General features: G+C 36.3%; 2 protein-coding genes across 3 annotated transcripts; one reads left to right on the plus strand and one right to left on the minus strand.

The window, feature by feature from the left end:
* Window positions 1-89: 89 nt before the first annotated feature.
* On the minus strand, window positions 90-6,199 carry LOC113765586 (7-hydroxymethyl chlorophyll a reductase, chloroplastic-like). 2 transcript variants are annotated; one of them, XM_027309813.1, is made up of 13 exons: window positions 6,089-6,199; window positions 5,767-5,875; window positions 5,515-5,599; window positions 4,075-4,186; window positions 3,246-3,330; window positions 3,085-3,126; window positions 2,886-2,964; window positions 1,925-1,976; window positions 1,766-1,828; window positions 1,433-1,530; window positions 769-804; window positions 627-688; window positions 90-206 (listed from the first exon to the last, which is right to left on the minus strand). In XM_027309813.1, exons 1-13 carry the CDS (start codon window positions 6,162-6,164, stop codon window positions 149-151), a joined length of 957 nt encoding a protein of 318 aa, XP_027165614.1. In that variant the 5' UTR covers window positions 6,165-6,199; the 3' UTR covers window positions 90-148. The 2 variants fall into 2 exon arrangements, with proteins under 2 accessions (XP_027165614.1, XP_027165615.1); XM_027309814.1 differs by having other exon boundaries at window positions 178-206; window positions 627-666.
* Window positions 6,200-8,238: 2,039 nt separating this feature from the next.
* Window positions 8,239-12,612, plus strand: LOC113765888 (protein FAR1-RELATED SEQUENCE 5-like). Its single transcript, XM_027310130.1, has 6 exons — window positions 8,239-10,356; window positions 10,480-10,560; window positions 10,728-10,799; window positions 12,124-12,231; window positions 12,345-12,413; window positions 12,541-12,612. Exons 1-6 carry the CDS (start codon window positions 8,239-8,241, stop codon window positions 12,610-12,612), a joined length of 2,520 nt encoding a protein of 839 aa, XP_027165931.1.
* Window positions 12,613-13,044: the final 432 nt, after the last annotated feature.

A 13,044-nucleotide genomic window follows, 5' to 3' on the forward strand; every position in this document is an offset into this window, starting at 1 on the left:
GCTATAATCACTTTCATAATCAGTTTTGCAAAATCTAAAGCAAATGAGAACAAGGCTGCAAATCCAAATTCTCTAACTTGGCACAGTTGTAAACAACAAATGGGCACATATACATTCATTATATATGAATTACATAAACATCAAGCCTCTATCCCAGACTCGGGTAGAAAAAACTCACCGCTAAACCATTTGTGTAGTCAAAACAGCTGTAAGACACAACAAAAGCTAATAGTTTAGCACAAGCTTATATGAAAGAATAAGTTGAAGAGTACCACAACTTTCTGACAGAAATATAAACATTTTAAAAGAACAAAACCTCATAAAATTGATATAAAAACAAAATTTATCAACAGCTGTGATTACAGCAGCACATTAAGATGGTGAATGATAATCACCATCATGGTACAAAATTAACATGTAGGACTAGGTATCACCATTTTCTAATCCTAACTGGCTTTAAAAAACAGGCCTAGTTGCAAAGACAATCTTTCTTGACCAAATGCATGACACCCACTTCATTGACATGTCAGTTATATGCATCATGAATCTCTAGGAGGTAATTACAATTAAATGATAATCATGCAGTTGAATAATTCCAATGAGTTCAATAACCAACTAGCAATTACCTGTAGCAAGATGGTGCAATGACATCTACTAAATCATTTGCTGGTAAACAGAAATAGGGAACCTGCTTTAGTGAAATATAAATTTCGATGAAGTGGCATACTACCAAGAGTTTAGAAGCTAAAAGAAGGATAAGGGTGTTACCTCTTCAATATGTCCATCCAAATGCTTCAAATGAACCTATCAAAGTGTTAGAGAGAGAAAATTCTTTAGCATAGGGAATCGAAATATGTAAGCATCGGTAACTATAGTGGAGCAGCACTAATATGTACTTTTTCCTTCCTAGAAATTTAAGAACATGTACTTATAGATAACCAGCAAAACTGCTCATAAGTATCTTAAAAGTCAAATTCATTTGGAAAAAGCAATTTAGATTAGCTACCCAATTCTGATTTTATTTTGTCGAGGAGAATGAGTCATAGGAGGATAAAATATACACACTTATATAGAACTATAGGTAAACAAAGAGATAGTTCAGAATTGAAAAACTACCTCACAACCAAGTATTGCATCTCGAAGTTCACCAGTTGAACTCCAAAAACTCCAAGACACAAACTTTTCAGACACCACTAGACTCGAATAATTGTAAGCATTTTCATTAAGTTTGATATGAACTTTAGTGTTCATCATGTTCAAAAGAAACCAAAACTGCACATTTTTCTACTGTTCAACGTTGGCAAGATTTCAAACTTGAAAATATTATTTCAGTTCTAAAATTTTAGTGGAAGAAAAAACAAATTAACCACATAATTCTGCTGCCAAACTGTTAGGTTGGAAGCACAAAAAGCAAGAGTAAAAGATATAGAACCTTATAATCTTGCATAAACTCGTAATGGAGGACAGTTTCTGGCTCACTGCTAGCTGCTTTCAGGAATTTATCTAAGCCTTCTCTTGTTCCGTTATCAACTATAGAAAATAGGAAAAATAAGAATCAGTATCCAAGACCTAAGCAAACATACTGGAGAAGAAAATGGGAAAGATTATTTTAATCCCCTCAAACAACAAGCAGAACTACTACTACGGATCAAGCACAAGTTTGACGACTAAAAGCAAAAGGATATCTGGCAAGCAGAACATTGGGTCACTAGAGAACTCCAATTCAATTCCAATCATGTATTCCCATGATTGAGTTTCTACTTACCACAATTAGTACCTAGAACATAAAGCTTCTCCAGATTCAAGTGGTGCTCAACAGATCTCAATGCTGCAGTTTAAGAAATTACTCTGCATTATGATAGTAATAGTCACAAAAAAGAAACTGGAGAAATCAGCACATACCCAGATGATAAACATGTAATACCTTGCACTTGGCACCCTACACCACAAAAAAGAAGGCGTTTCACTCCAGCTGCCTGTCACAAGGAAGATCCAAATTAATAGAGACCAAAACCAAGATATGTATATGCAGAAGTGAAGAAGTTACATGAAAGACCACCAATGACTCACTTCATCAAATTAAAACATAGAAACACAGAAATCCAATTATAAAAAGGAAGACTATACTAAGGAAGATTTAGAAACTAATGCTTCCAGGAAATACCAAGAGAAGATCGAAAGGAAACATTGCTCAGCTCATGCATTATTTCTGAATATTGACATAGTATTCTCTTTTTAATGCATGTAATCAAAACTAACAGAGGCAATTCAGCAATTAAAATTCATCTCGCAGTCCACAAGTAACAAACATGAAGAATTACTCAAATGGGAAGACAAATGAAAAATGTGGATGCTCACAATTGAGACTTTTGTCATCACTAACCAAGAAGAAAACATTCGTGTACAGATTAAAGGCTCAAATACTTGGTCGTGCATATCATTGCAGACAAAAAGGAACTCAACTCAAATAAACCAGCAGAAGGACCTTCTGTACAGGTTAAAGGCTCAAATACTTGGTCATGCATATCATTGCAGACAAAAAGGAACTCAACTCAAATGAACCAACAGGAGGACCTTCAAAAAAAAAACCATGCGAGATGATTTAAAAATTGTGGCAACTTTCATAAGCACATTTTGTGGGCAATGGTTTGGCGCAAAATCACTCTTGATGAAATTGAAAATTGAAGCACTTTTCTATGAGAAGCACTTCAACACTTACAACTCTCTCAGTTTACTTTCTCAGTTCAACAAAGGCTCTATCGCATACCATCTAATGTCAGCTAAGCTGAGTTAGTTTATGTCAAGTAACAATAAGTACCACAAGTGTAATATATGTATAAAGATATAAACAGAAAGTAACAATGCTAAAGAGCTATAGGAAGAACCTCAACAAGGGCCAGGGTGTTAAGATTAGGGGATAGTGTCGGCTTAACACCTTTGGCTGCAATGACTTCCTCTGGTGTCCTACATGTACATCAACATTAGACACAAGAACATAAGTAGAAGGCAATATGAAAAGATTTAATGAAGAGGTCTCTTAATAAATGAAGACTAAGCTGAAGTGAGAAATTGAACTCAGCATACCTTGCTAGGACAGGTCTTGGGGTAAATCTATCTTCAGGATCACTTGAGCAAATTAAAGAGAGAATTAGGAACCCAGACAACAGAAGAAATGAAAACTTTTCAAAATTAAATCCATTGTAGAATAAACAAACTTCTTGGAACATCACGAAATGGTAAACTACCTCTGGACACAAATAACAGCTTCTACCATGCCAGTTTTAAGCATTTCCACGGCAATTGTTGTAACTATTCCAGTCCACTGAGCTCCTACAAATCAACAGCATAAGTCAAGACATATGAATCACCTAATGCATCTCAAAAAGAATAAAGGACATAAAGCTGTCCAGCAATTCAAGATGCCACAAAATCAAAGCCGCAATCACCAGAGCCATGAGTTATTCAACAGCATTAATCAGGACATATAAATCACCTAATACATATCAAAAAGAATCTGTCAGGTAATTCAAGATGCCTCAAAATCAAAGCCGGAATCACCAGATACACGGATTAAAAAGAATTCATCATAACTGTTAGCTTAAGACAGGTATGTTTCGACAGAAAACCAACTTCAGCCAATTTTTCACCTACAAGAATAGAAAAATCACAGACATAGAGGGGCAAAAGAAGTAAAGTACAAAAGCGTCTGGAAGATCCTCGCTGCCTACATTCCGCTTCTATTGGCCAAATTGATTATATACACAGTTTAAATGTAACATACAATAATTTTGTAACTCTTATTAAAACTCTTATATTATAGATTTATTTAAAAATTTTGGAATATAGAAATCTTGAGAGTGAAAAACATTAATGATAAAACTAAATGAAGGGCATTTTATTTAATTAGCTATAATATTTTATGGAATCACCAAACTCCTTCCAAATAAACTCAGATGAGCCTCTATCAAGAAGTAGCAGCACCGGATAAAAGACAAAAGCATCAAGTTTAAGTTAGTTATCTAGCATCTAAATTTCTCTACTTATAAAATGTGTTCAAGAACTCAATATGCTTACCATCAACAGGCTTAATTTTTCGAGCATACAAAAGATTCTCATAGACCCCCAGGTACACCTCATCCAGCGAATCTGCTTTCCTCCCTCGGCCATGGACCATCTGTTCTAAGGCCTGAGGCAAAACGAACAAGAAAACAGCACAGACTGTAATTCACAGTCAAGAAATATTTGTTATTGCAAGATACTGCACGCACAAAACTGGAAACTTTTTACCGATCTCAAAGAGTCACTATTGCTAAACCAGGGCTTAGGAGGAAATTCCTAGGACACTTTGAATGTAAAGATATATAGCATTACGGTTATCTCTTACCATGTGAGAAAGCATTTATTTGGTGCGTAATTTCAATTGTCTACCACATCCAAAAAACAACTATGCAGCTTAATTGACTTCATAAAATTTAATTCTTAAATTTAGACATAACTCTATCCTGAAGCAAATGCCAATGAGAAATAACTTAAATCACGACTAGAGTCACAAGGTTTGTAGAAAGGAGAAATTTAACATCCTCTTAAAGAATCTGGTTTTTTTGCATATCTACAGGAGTTCATCTACTTCACGTGACTATAAATTTAAATATTTCACAAGAATCTGTGCTGCATAACATTAGCACCAGTACAAACTCTATTGATGGCTCAGAGGCCTAAGGAAGAAAATGTGGCACAACAAATAAGACTTGAATGTTGGACAAACCTATCTTTACATGCTAAGTAGCTCGTCAAAATGAACATCGTATAGTTTAGAAAGAGAGAATTCTTTGATTTAGTAGAAAATTTGTATAGCTAACTACTTTCTTCCTAAGCTAAAGGTTCCAGAGTACTTAATCAAACAACATTTGTACTTCATTTTTCCAATTCTCAAAGATTTCATATGCAAGAATTTTTTGACTTCAGAGACAAAGTTTCAGATCAATGAACCACCAAAGGACAAGCTAAAATGTTCTAGGTGGGTGCCAACAGACTTCTGTCTAATGCTCCACTTTGGCTATTGTAGAGACTACCACAATGCACCTACAAATTACAGAATCCTAAAAGCTGCACCATGCACGGTGGGAGCTACCTTTAGAATCCTTACAGATGACATAGGGAGTTTGTGGAGGGAGATCAAATTGCATTTATTCCAAATAGATTACTTAGAGATTCTTTTATAAGTAAGTAAAACTTAGGATGGTATTCTTCCAGCTACCCACTCCGTTCGGGCTGTTACAATATACTAATACTCAATAAGCCTCTCACTTTAATTATGATTGCCACCTGTTATCTCATTCCAATAGATGGAGATTAAGAAATAATATCACTCCCCCAGCTTTATATTGCACGCTCGAACAGTTTAAACTGTTAAATAAAACATTAGTTCCATATCATACAAAATATTATCCCCGTATGCTACAGAAATTGGACAACTAAAAAGCATGATAAATAGACAAAGCTGGAAAAACTCACTTCAATTCTGGACATGCCATCTCCTAGAAAAGCACAAGCATTCTTGACATGGGCAATATAATAAGTATCACACAACCCGCATTTACTGCCAAACCAAGAAATCAAGGGAACCAATTTCAGCCACTTCAAAATTTAATTACCGTTACTGTAACTAAGCATAAAGAAACAAAATCCAAGTAGATTATTCTTTATAAAAATAAAAAATACAATGATTCCCAACAAGGGCTTTCAAGAAAATGCGAAAATTTAAACCTGCAGTGGTCCTTTGCTGGATAGACCCCACCAGGAGGAATTGGTCTGGACTTTTTCCTCCAGTCCTCCCTTAATTTCACTGACTTTGAGCTTGAATTTGAACTTGTTTCTGCAAAATTCTCCGCAGCATTAGCAAAAATGAGCATAAAAGAAGAACATGTACAACATATCTATATTTGAAGAGAAAAAAAAGAAAAGAAAGAAACTATTTTTCAGCTTTTTATCAAACATTTTCTTAAACACTCAAGACGTGTCTTTTTCTGTATAACTTCCGTGAGATTTTGTGTGTGTTTTAGAGTGTGACAGAGAAAGAGTGAGGGACCTTTGGAGGAAGAAACAACCGAGAAGGAGAAGGGGGGAGAGGGAAATGGGCAGTACGTTCCACTGACTACGGCCATGGAGAAAGGTGCAAGGACTGAAGAGAAGTGTGTGTTCTGTGTGTAAAAGCTACTTAGGCGCCATTAATATTGGATAACGGTGAAAATGAGCCACGCCAAGACGACGATGTCGTTTTGGATCCTGTAACTGTATTGGTAAACTGTAGGATACGGGGCAGGAGTGGTCCTCAGAAGGGGGACCGCTCCTGAACGGTCCCCTCACAAGCTTCAAGGAATGGAGCAAAATAAGCCACGTCAACTGGTTGTGTTGAAGGAAAAAAACGTCACCGTTTGACGAAAGAAAAAAAATAAGATTGACGGACTCCGTTTCCTCTAAACGGAAGAATTGAAATTTTGAAAATGAAATTGAAAATTTGAATTAGCCGCACAAAACAAAACCGAGAGAAGAAAGCAAGCTGGGTATGTCATTGTTGCTTGGCTGACGTGAAATTAGGTGGAGAGAGTTGGGTTATGGCATCAGAAGAAGAAGGAAGAAGGCAAACAGTTAGAATGCTGTAAAAGAAGGCCAACGATCTCTTCAGAAATTGTATGAGCAATGCGGGCAAGACAGGCGGCAAGGTAGAAGCGAATTAAAGAGGAAATTCATTATCTGACGTTGCCCACCATTTTTTGTGCAACTTAATAGCAGAAGCAACTGTGCATAAGGGCATTCGGTGAAACAAAAAGCTCTCAACGGGCCAAGGTAACGTGATTCAACCATATCAACAACTTTGTGAATCTTATACCAGCAACTTTTCTGAATGTTAGATTCAGTAAAGACATAATATGAAGATAATAGAAGAATAGTCAATGTGTACTGTATGTGTGTGTGAGAGCGTGCAGTTTTGCAGTGATGAACTATTTAACAAGTGAATGAATGTACATGCTACTGTAGATAAGTTACAGGTTATAACCACCCTATTACAATCTTTGTGCATCCACTAGTATTGGTCCATGGTCATCACGCAATCTTAGTTTGCCCCTCTGTTGAGTATGCAGTGTGTATAAAATGGAGGTCTGGGGTTTGACCTAGGAAAAGCAGAGGAAAAGATATATGTGAATAATAAATAGATGTACCTGGTTTTGTAAGTAAATTACATTATGTAAGAAATGTATTAGAATGAGTAAAAAATACTTGTTTGGCCCTGAAAATGTAGAAATAGTAGAAAATGCACAGGAATTGGCTTAGGCGATTGTCAGTAACGAATTACATAACGTCCAATGAAACAAAGTACCTAGAACCTAAATATAATCACCAGAGTGGATGTACATATAGTTAAAATAGACTTACATGGAGTGAAAAACACATTACAGTCCGTATAACTTAGTGTACATGGAGTTATATTTGTACATAGATAATGCCATTGTATTAGAGTAAAAGTAAAGTGATGTGAATCATTAATCATATCGATGGGACTAATAATAGAATTTCGTATACGAGTAATGTGTGTAACATAACATATTATAAACGGTAATACACACTTATGTTGTCGTTTACATACATACTATTCATGAACTATTGTAAATTATGGTGTTGGATGCATAATTGGTAGGAGCAGAAGTAATGAATTGTAGAGAAATTGGCAGAAGATGGGACTCATGAGTTAGGAATGGAGTTCAACATGGAAGAGGATGCGTACAAGTTTTACAACAAATATGCCTTTAAAATGGAATTTAGTGTACGCAAAGACTATTTAAATGAAGACAAAGACTATTTAGTCTATTTTATGCGGTTGTCATTAACGAATGACATAAGGTCCAGTGAGCTAAAGAATCTAGAATCAAAATATAATCACCAGCGTGGATGTACATACAGTTAAAATAGACTTACATCGTGTGACCAATACATTACAATCCGTATAAGTTAGTGTACATGGAGTTGTATTTGTACACAGATTGTCTTAGAGTAAAAGTAAGGTGATGTGAATCATTAATCATATTGATAGCGTAATAATAGAATTTGGTATACGAGTAATGTATGATTCATAACACATTATGAATGGTAATATACATATATGTTGTCGTTTATGTACATACTATTCATGAAGTGTTGCAAATTAGGGTGTTTGATGCATAATTGGCAGGATCAGAAGTAATGGATTGCAGCAAATTGGCAGAAGATGGGACCCCTGAATTAGGAATGGAGTTCAACAGCGAAGAGGATGCGTACCAGTTTTACAACAAATATGCCTTTAAAATGGGTTTTAGTGTACGTAAAGACTATCTGAATAAAGACAAAGACGGCGTGACCACGTCTAGGAGATATAGTTGCTGCAAGGAAGGTGTAAAGCGCAAGTACGAAGGTGATGTGATGCCAAAGAGGACACGAGCGCCGACGAAAACAGGGTGTGGAGCTAAAATGGTTATCGTGTTGTTTAGAGGAACAATGAAGTACCGTGTGCATGACATTGTCTTAGAGCATAACCATGAGTTGCACATTGTTCAATGTGCGCACATGATGCCATCACAAAGAAAAGTGAGCGAGGCTCAAGGATTCCAAGCTGAAATAAGCGAGGACGCTGGGCTTTCATTGAAACAGAGTCATGAACTTATGGGAAAGGAGGCAGGTGGGATGGGAAATGTGGGATATACTCGGGAAGACCTGAAACGATATCTTCGTACTCGACGGGAAAGGAGTTTGAAATATGGAGAAGCAGGTAGCATGCTGAATTATTTTCAAGAGCAAACACTCGAGAATCCATCATTTTTTCATGCCGTACAGTTGGACTGTGAAGAGCAGATAACGAATATCTTTTGGGCTGATGCAGGAATGTTAATTGACTACAAATTTTTTGGAGACGTAGTCACATTCGATACAACCTACAAAACAAATAAAGAATACCGGCCACTTGGAGTGTTTGTGGGTTTTAACCAACATAGGCAAATTGTGATATTCGGTGCTGCCCTTATGTATGATGAGACTATAGATTCTTTCAAATGGGTGTTTGGTACATTTCTAGAAGCAATGTGCGGAAAGCGTCCAAGTACCATACTAACCGACCAAGATCATGCCATGGCAGCCGCTCTTTCAGTTGTTATGCCTGAAACATTTCACGGTCTATGTACGTTTCACATAAGGCGTAATTTTATGAAACATCTTGGCAATCACTACAAGGAAAATAGTGATCTTCCATACATGTTTGGTGCCTGCATGTATGAGTTTGAAGAAGTGGAACAATTCAATAGGGTGTGGGAGGCGATGGTGAAGAAACACAATCTTGAAAATAATGAATGGCTCTCCGGGTTGTATAAAATTCGTGATAAATGGGCAAGGTGCATGATGAAAGAAAGATGGACCGCGGGAATGCGAAGCACCCAACTCAGCGAAAGCCTAAATGCAGCAATTAAAAATCATTTGAAACTGGATCATGACCTTGTGCAGTTCTTTAGACATTTCAATCGGGTGGTTGATGAAAAGAGACATAATGAACTGATCGCAGAATATGAAATGAGGCAAAAGCTCCCCATGGTCGGGTTAAGGCAAACACCTATGCTCGTGCATGCATCAGAGACGTATTCACCAACCGTATTTGTTGCATTCCAAAATGAATATGGCGAGTCAACAGCTATGGTTATATTGAGACAGCAAGATGCAGCGATGATTGTGGAGTTTGCGGTCATGAGGTATGATGGAGGACCTGAAAGAATAGTGGTATTCAATCGGAATGATCTAAGTGTACGTTGTAGTTGCAAAAAATACGAGAATGAAGGCATTTTATGTGGGCACGCGTTGAAGGTGTTTGATACTGTGGGCATAAAAATAATTCCTCCTGAATACATTAAGAGGCGATGGACAAAAAGAGCTCGGGCTGGAGACTGTTTTGATCGGCGAAGACGGGAAGTTGTGGCTGATCCTAAAATAATGATTTCAACTCGTTATCGGGAGCTCGCTCCAGCCATGATTAAGGTCGCAACTCGAGCAGCAATGTCGGAGGACACCAGCAAAGTAGCAATCACTGTCATATCCGATTTGGCAAAGAGAGTTGAGCTCCTCCTCTCAGAAAGTGAAGAACAACCTTTGCAAAATCAAAAAAATCTGAATATGGAGGAACGGGATAAAATTGAAATTGTGAATGAAATGGGGGAGGCAGTAGTCGCAAGAGGCATTAAAAAACGAGGTGGTGGGAAGAAAAGTAGAGTGATGCGAAGTTGGATCGATAAATTTGACAGAGTAAAAAGAAAATCTAGATTATCAAGGACTACACAGACTACGGTATGGATCAAATTTTGGTACTCGGGGAACATTTATGCTAAAACTAAGTTATCGTTATGCTATTAACTAAAGTTTAGGTATCATTCATGATGAAATAATATTATTGCCGTGTCAATACTGTAGGCCTCAGAATCGGAGCCGACATCGGTTTCAATTGAGGAATACATGTTTATGGGATGTCGTTCATCTACTGACTCTGTTTCGGTTAGTATAAAACGGACATGACCGTTGCTTTTATTTGGATGTTTCTAACAGCATCAATAGTTACATTGATCTTACATTGTGTGATAATGTTGTTACGGCTGTCATCCCTCCTGATATACCTATTTTGACTGTCTTATACAATGATTTGGTCCATACGAAACTCGTAGACGCATTCAATGAGCCAGACAGTGAATGGCCCTCCAAACGCTATTGCTCCGAATATCGATGAAAGTGAAACGGTATGTATATATTTAGTAGTTAAAATAAAGACCTTCTTATTCGTGTAGTAGAGCTACCTTTTTTTTAGGGTTAGTATCAGAAACCTCCCTTGAGGTTTCTTCTAATCACACCTAGAACCCCTCATGTTTTCGAAATCACACTTAGCACCCCTGAAATGACAACTTTGGTATCATTATCAGCCCCTCATTATTTTTGTTCCACTTTTACCCTCCTTGTGAACTCTATTTATGTAACTCACATCCCTCCAACTTTTGTAACACTACAAAATCGTTCTTAAGCAGTGTAACATGTTTTGAACATTTTGTAATTTTATGTAAGCTTGTTGTACATCTTTATAATAGATTGTGTTTCTGTTATTAAGTTTTACAAATAATTCACATAAAGTTACACATTGTTTAAAAAATGTTACATTGATCTGAACGGTGATAAAAAAAATGTGACTATGGATTCTAATAATGGCAGCAATAGTTTCAATATGTGATTGTAGTTGTAAATAAACTTGCTCTTCCATTTTTATGAAAATGGAATCGTATAAATAGCTTTTTGTGCATCCTAATCGAATGGAGTTTGTAAGTTATTAATATTGCGATGCCCTATTATCAAGTAAAAATGGATTGCTAATGCTATATACTCATGAATTCCCATCATCTTTAAACATCTTTTAGATTATGTTATTATTCACTTAGAAATTGCAATTTTGACAATGGCACTATGCCCATTGCCAAAAGTCAACATCACTGGAAACTCTATAGCTATTTAATATTAGGGAGTGGGATAGGAACAATTGTTAGATCAACCATCCCTAAATCGTGTAACATTTTTTGAACATTTTGTAATTTTATGTAAATTTCTTGTACATCGTTACAATAGAAGTCTGATAAGTTGTTAGTGTACATATGAGTCCAATATGTAATAATCGTATTTGTGTTGATAAATTTTACACATAGTTCAATTAGAATTACACTTTGTACAAAAAATATTACATAATTACATAATAATTTTACATAATTTAGGGAAAACCTCAAGGGAGGTTTCCGAAATTAAGTCTACATAAATAGAGTTCACCATTGCGGGTAAAAGTGGAACAAAAATAATGACTCGGCGGACATTGATACCAAAGTTGTCATTCCAGGGGTGCTAAATGTGATTTCGAAAACATGAAGGATTCTAGGTGTGATTAGAAGAAATCTCAAGGGAGGTTTCTGATATTAACCCTTTTTTTATAGTATTGTAATGGTGGGCACCTGAAAGCTGTCAAATCATGCAAATTATGTAGTTAACGTATGCTCGCTTTAATAACATATTATTTTTTATTATTCGAAGGGTCACCGTTTGGCTAATCAGGGGCCTCCTAGAAGTGTCCCTACAGAATGGATGCATCCCAGATTTTCTATTTTTTCCAAGTATAACTCTGTAAGAGATGTCTTAATGGTCTGATATATCATTTTTATTATAATGTCTAGTCCAATTTAACTTTTTAAGTGAGCAATATAGGGATTGGTAATGATTTGTTGACAGTCGATTACTTATACTATGTAATGTAGGAGGAGCGTGCAGCACTTTTAACACACTGTGATGTTGATGCATATCATGTATTTGCACCTTCACCCCAGGTGATAAACTTTTATCGTTACAGCACATATTTGTGTACTGTTGTTAATTGGAGACTTGGATATCGTATATCATTAATCGTATGGTTCATTAATAATATTGCTGATTTACCATCGTTACGCATTTCAGGGAAGAAATAACACCCAGGGATTGCAACTTCGCGCTGACGTCGCCGCCCCCGAGAATGAGATTGATGAATGATGTGTAACTATATTTTGCGAACGAGACATTAGAGTGGTTATCCCAACTTAGGAATACTGCATATGTACGTGTTACAAGCAGTTAGTAGGGTGTTACAACTTATTGACGAGGTTGTACAGGCAGCATTGATATTTCACTCTTTTCAAATTTAGACAAGTGGATTACAATTGTAATCACATCTAGTGGTAGTAATCATCAATAGTTTGTATTGGGTTATATAAAATTGTTAGGAAATTATAAAGTTGGTAGAAAATTGAAGTAACAATTTTACAATAGAATTGAACGTGTTTTTTGTGATCGGATATTTTTCACTAAATCGACCATAACAGTTGAATGGCTGGCGTGATATGTATACCATTCTACTACATTCAATTGCATACCTTAATGGCCATAATTATTGGCATAGATCGCACCGGCAAAGGTACGATGTAT

This window comes from Coffea eugenioides, chromosome 3, assembly GCF_003713205.1.
Source record: "Coffea eugenioides isolate CCC68of chromosome 3, Ceug_1.0, whole genome shotgun sequence".
Taxonomy (NCBI): Eukaryota; Viridiplantae; Streptophyta; class Magnoliopsida; order Gentianales; family Rubiaceae; genus Coffea; species Coffea eugenioides.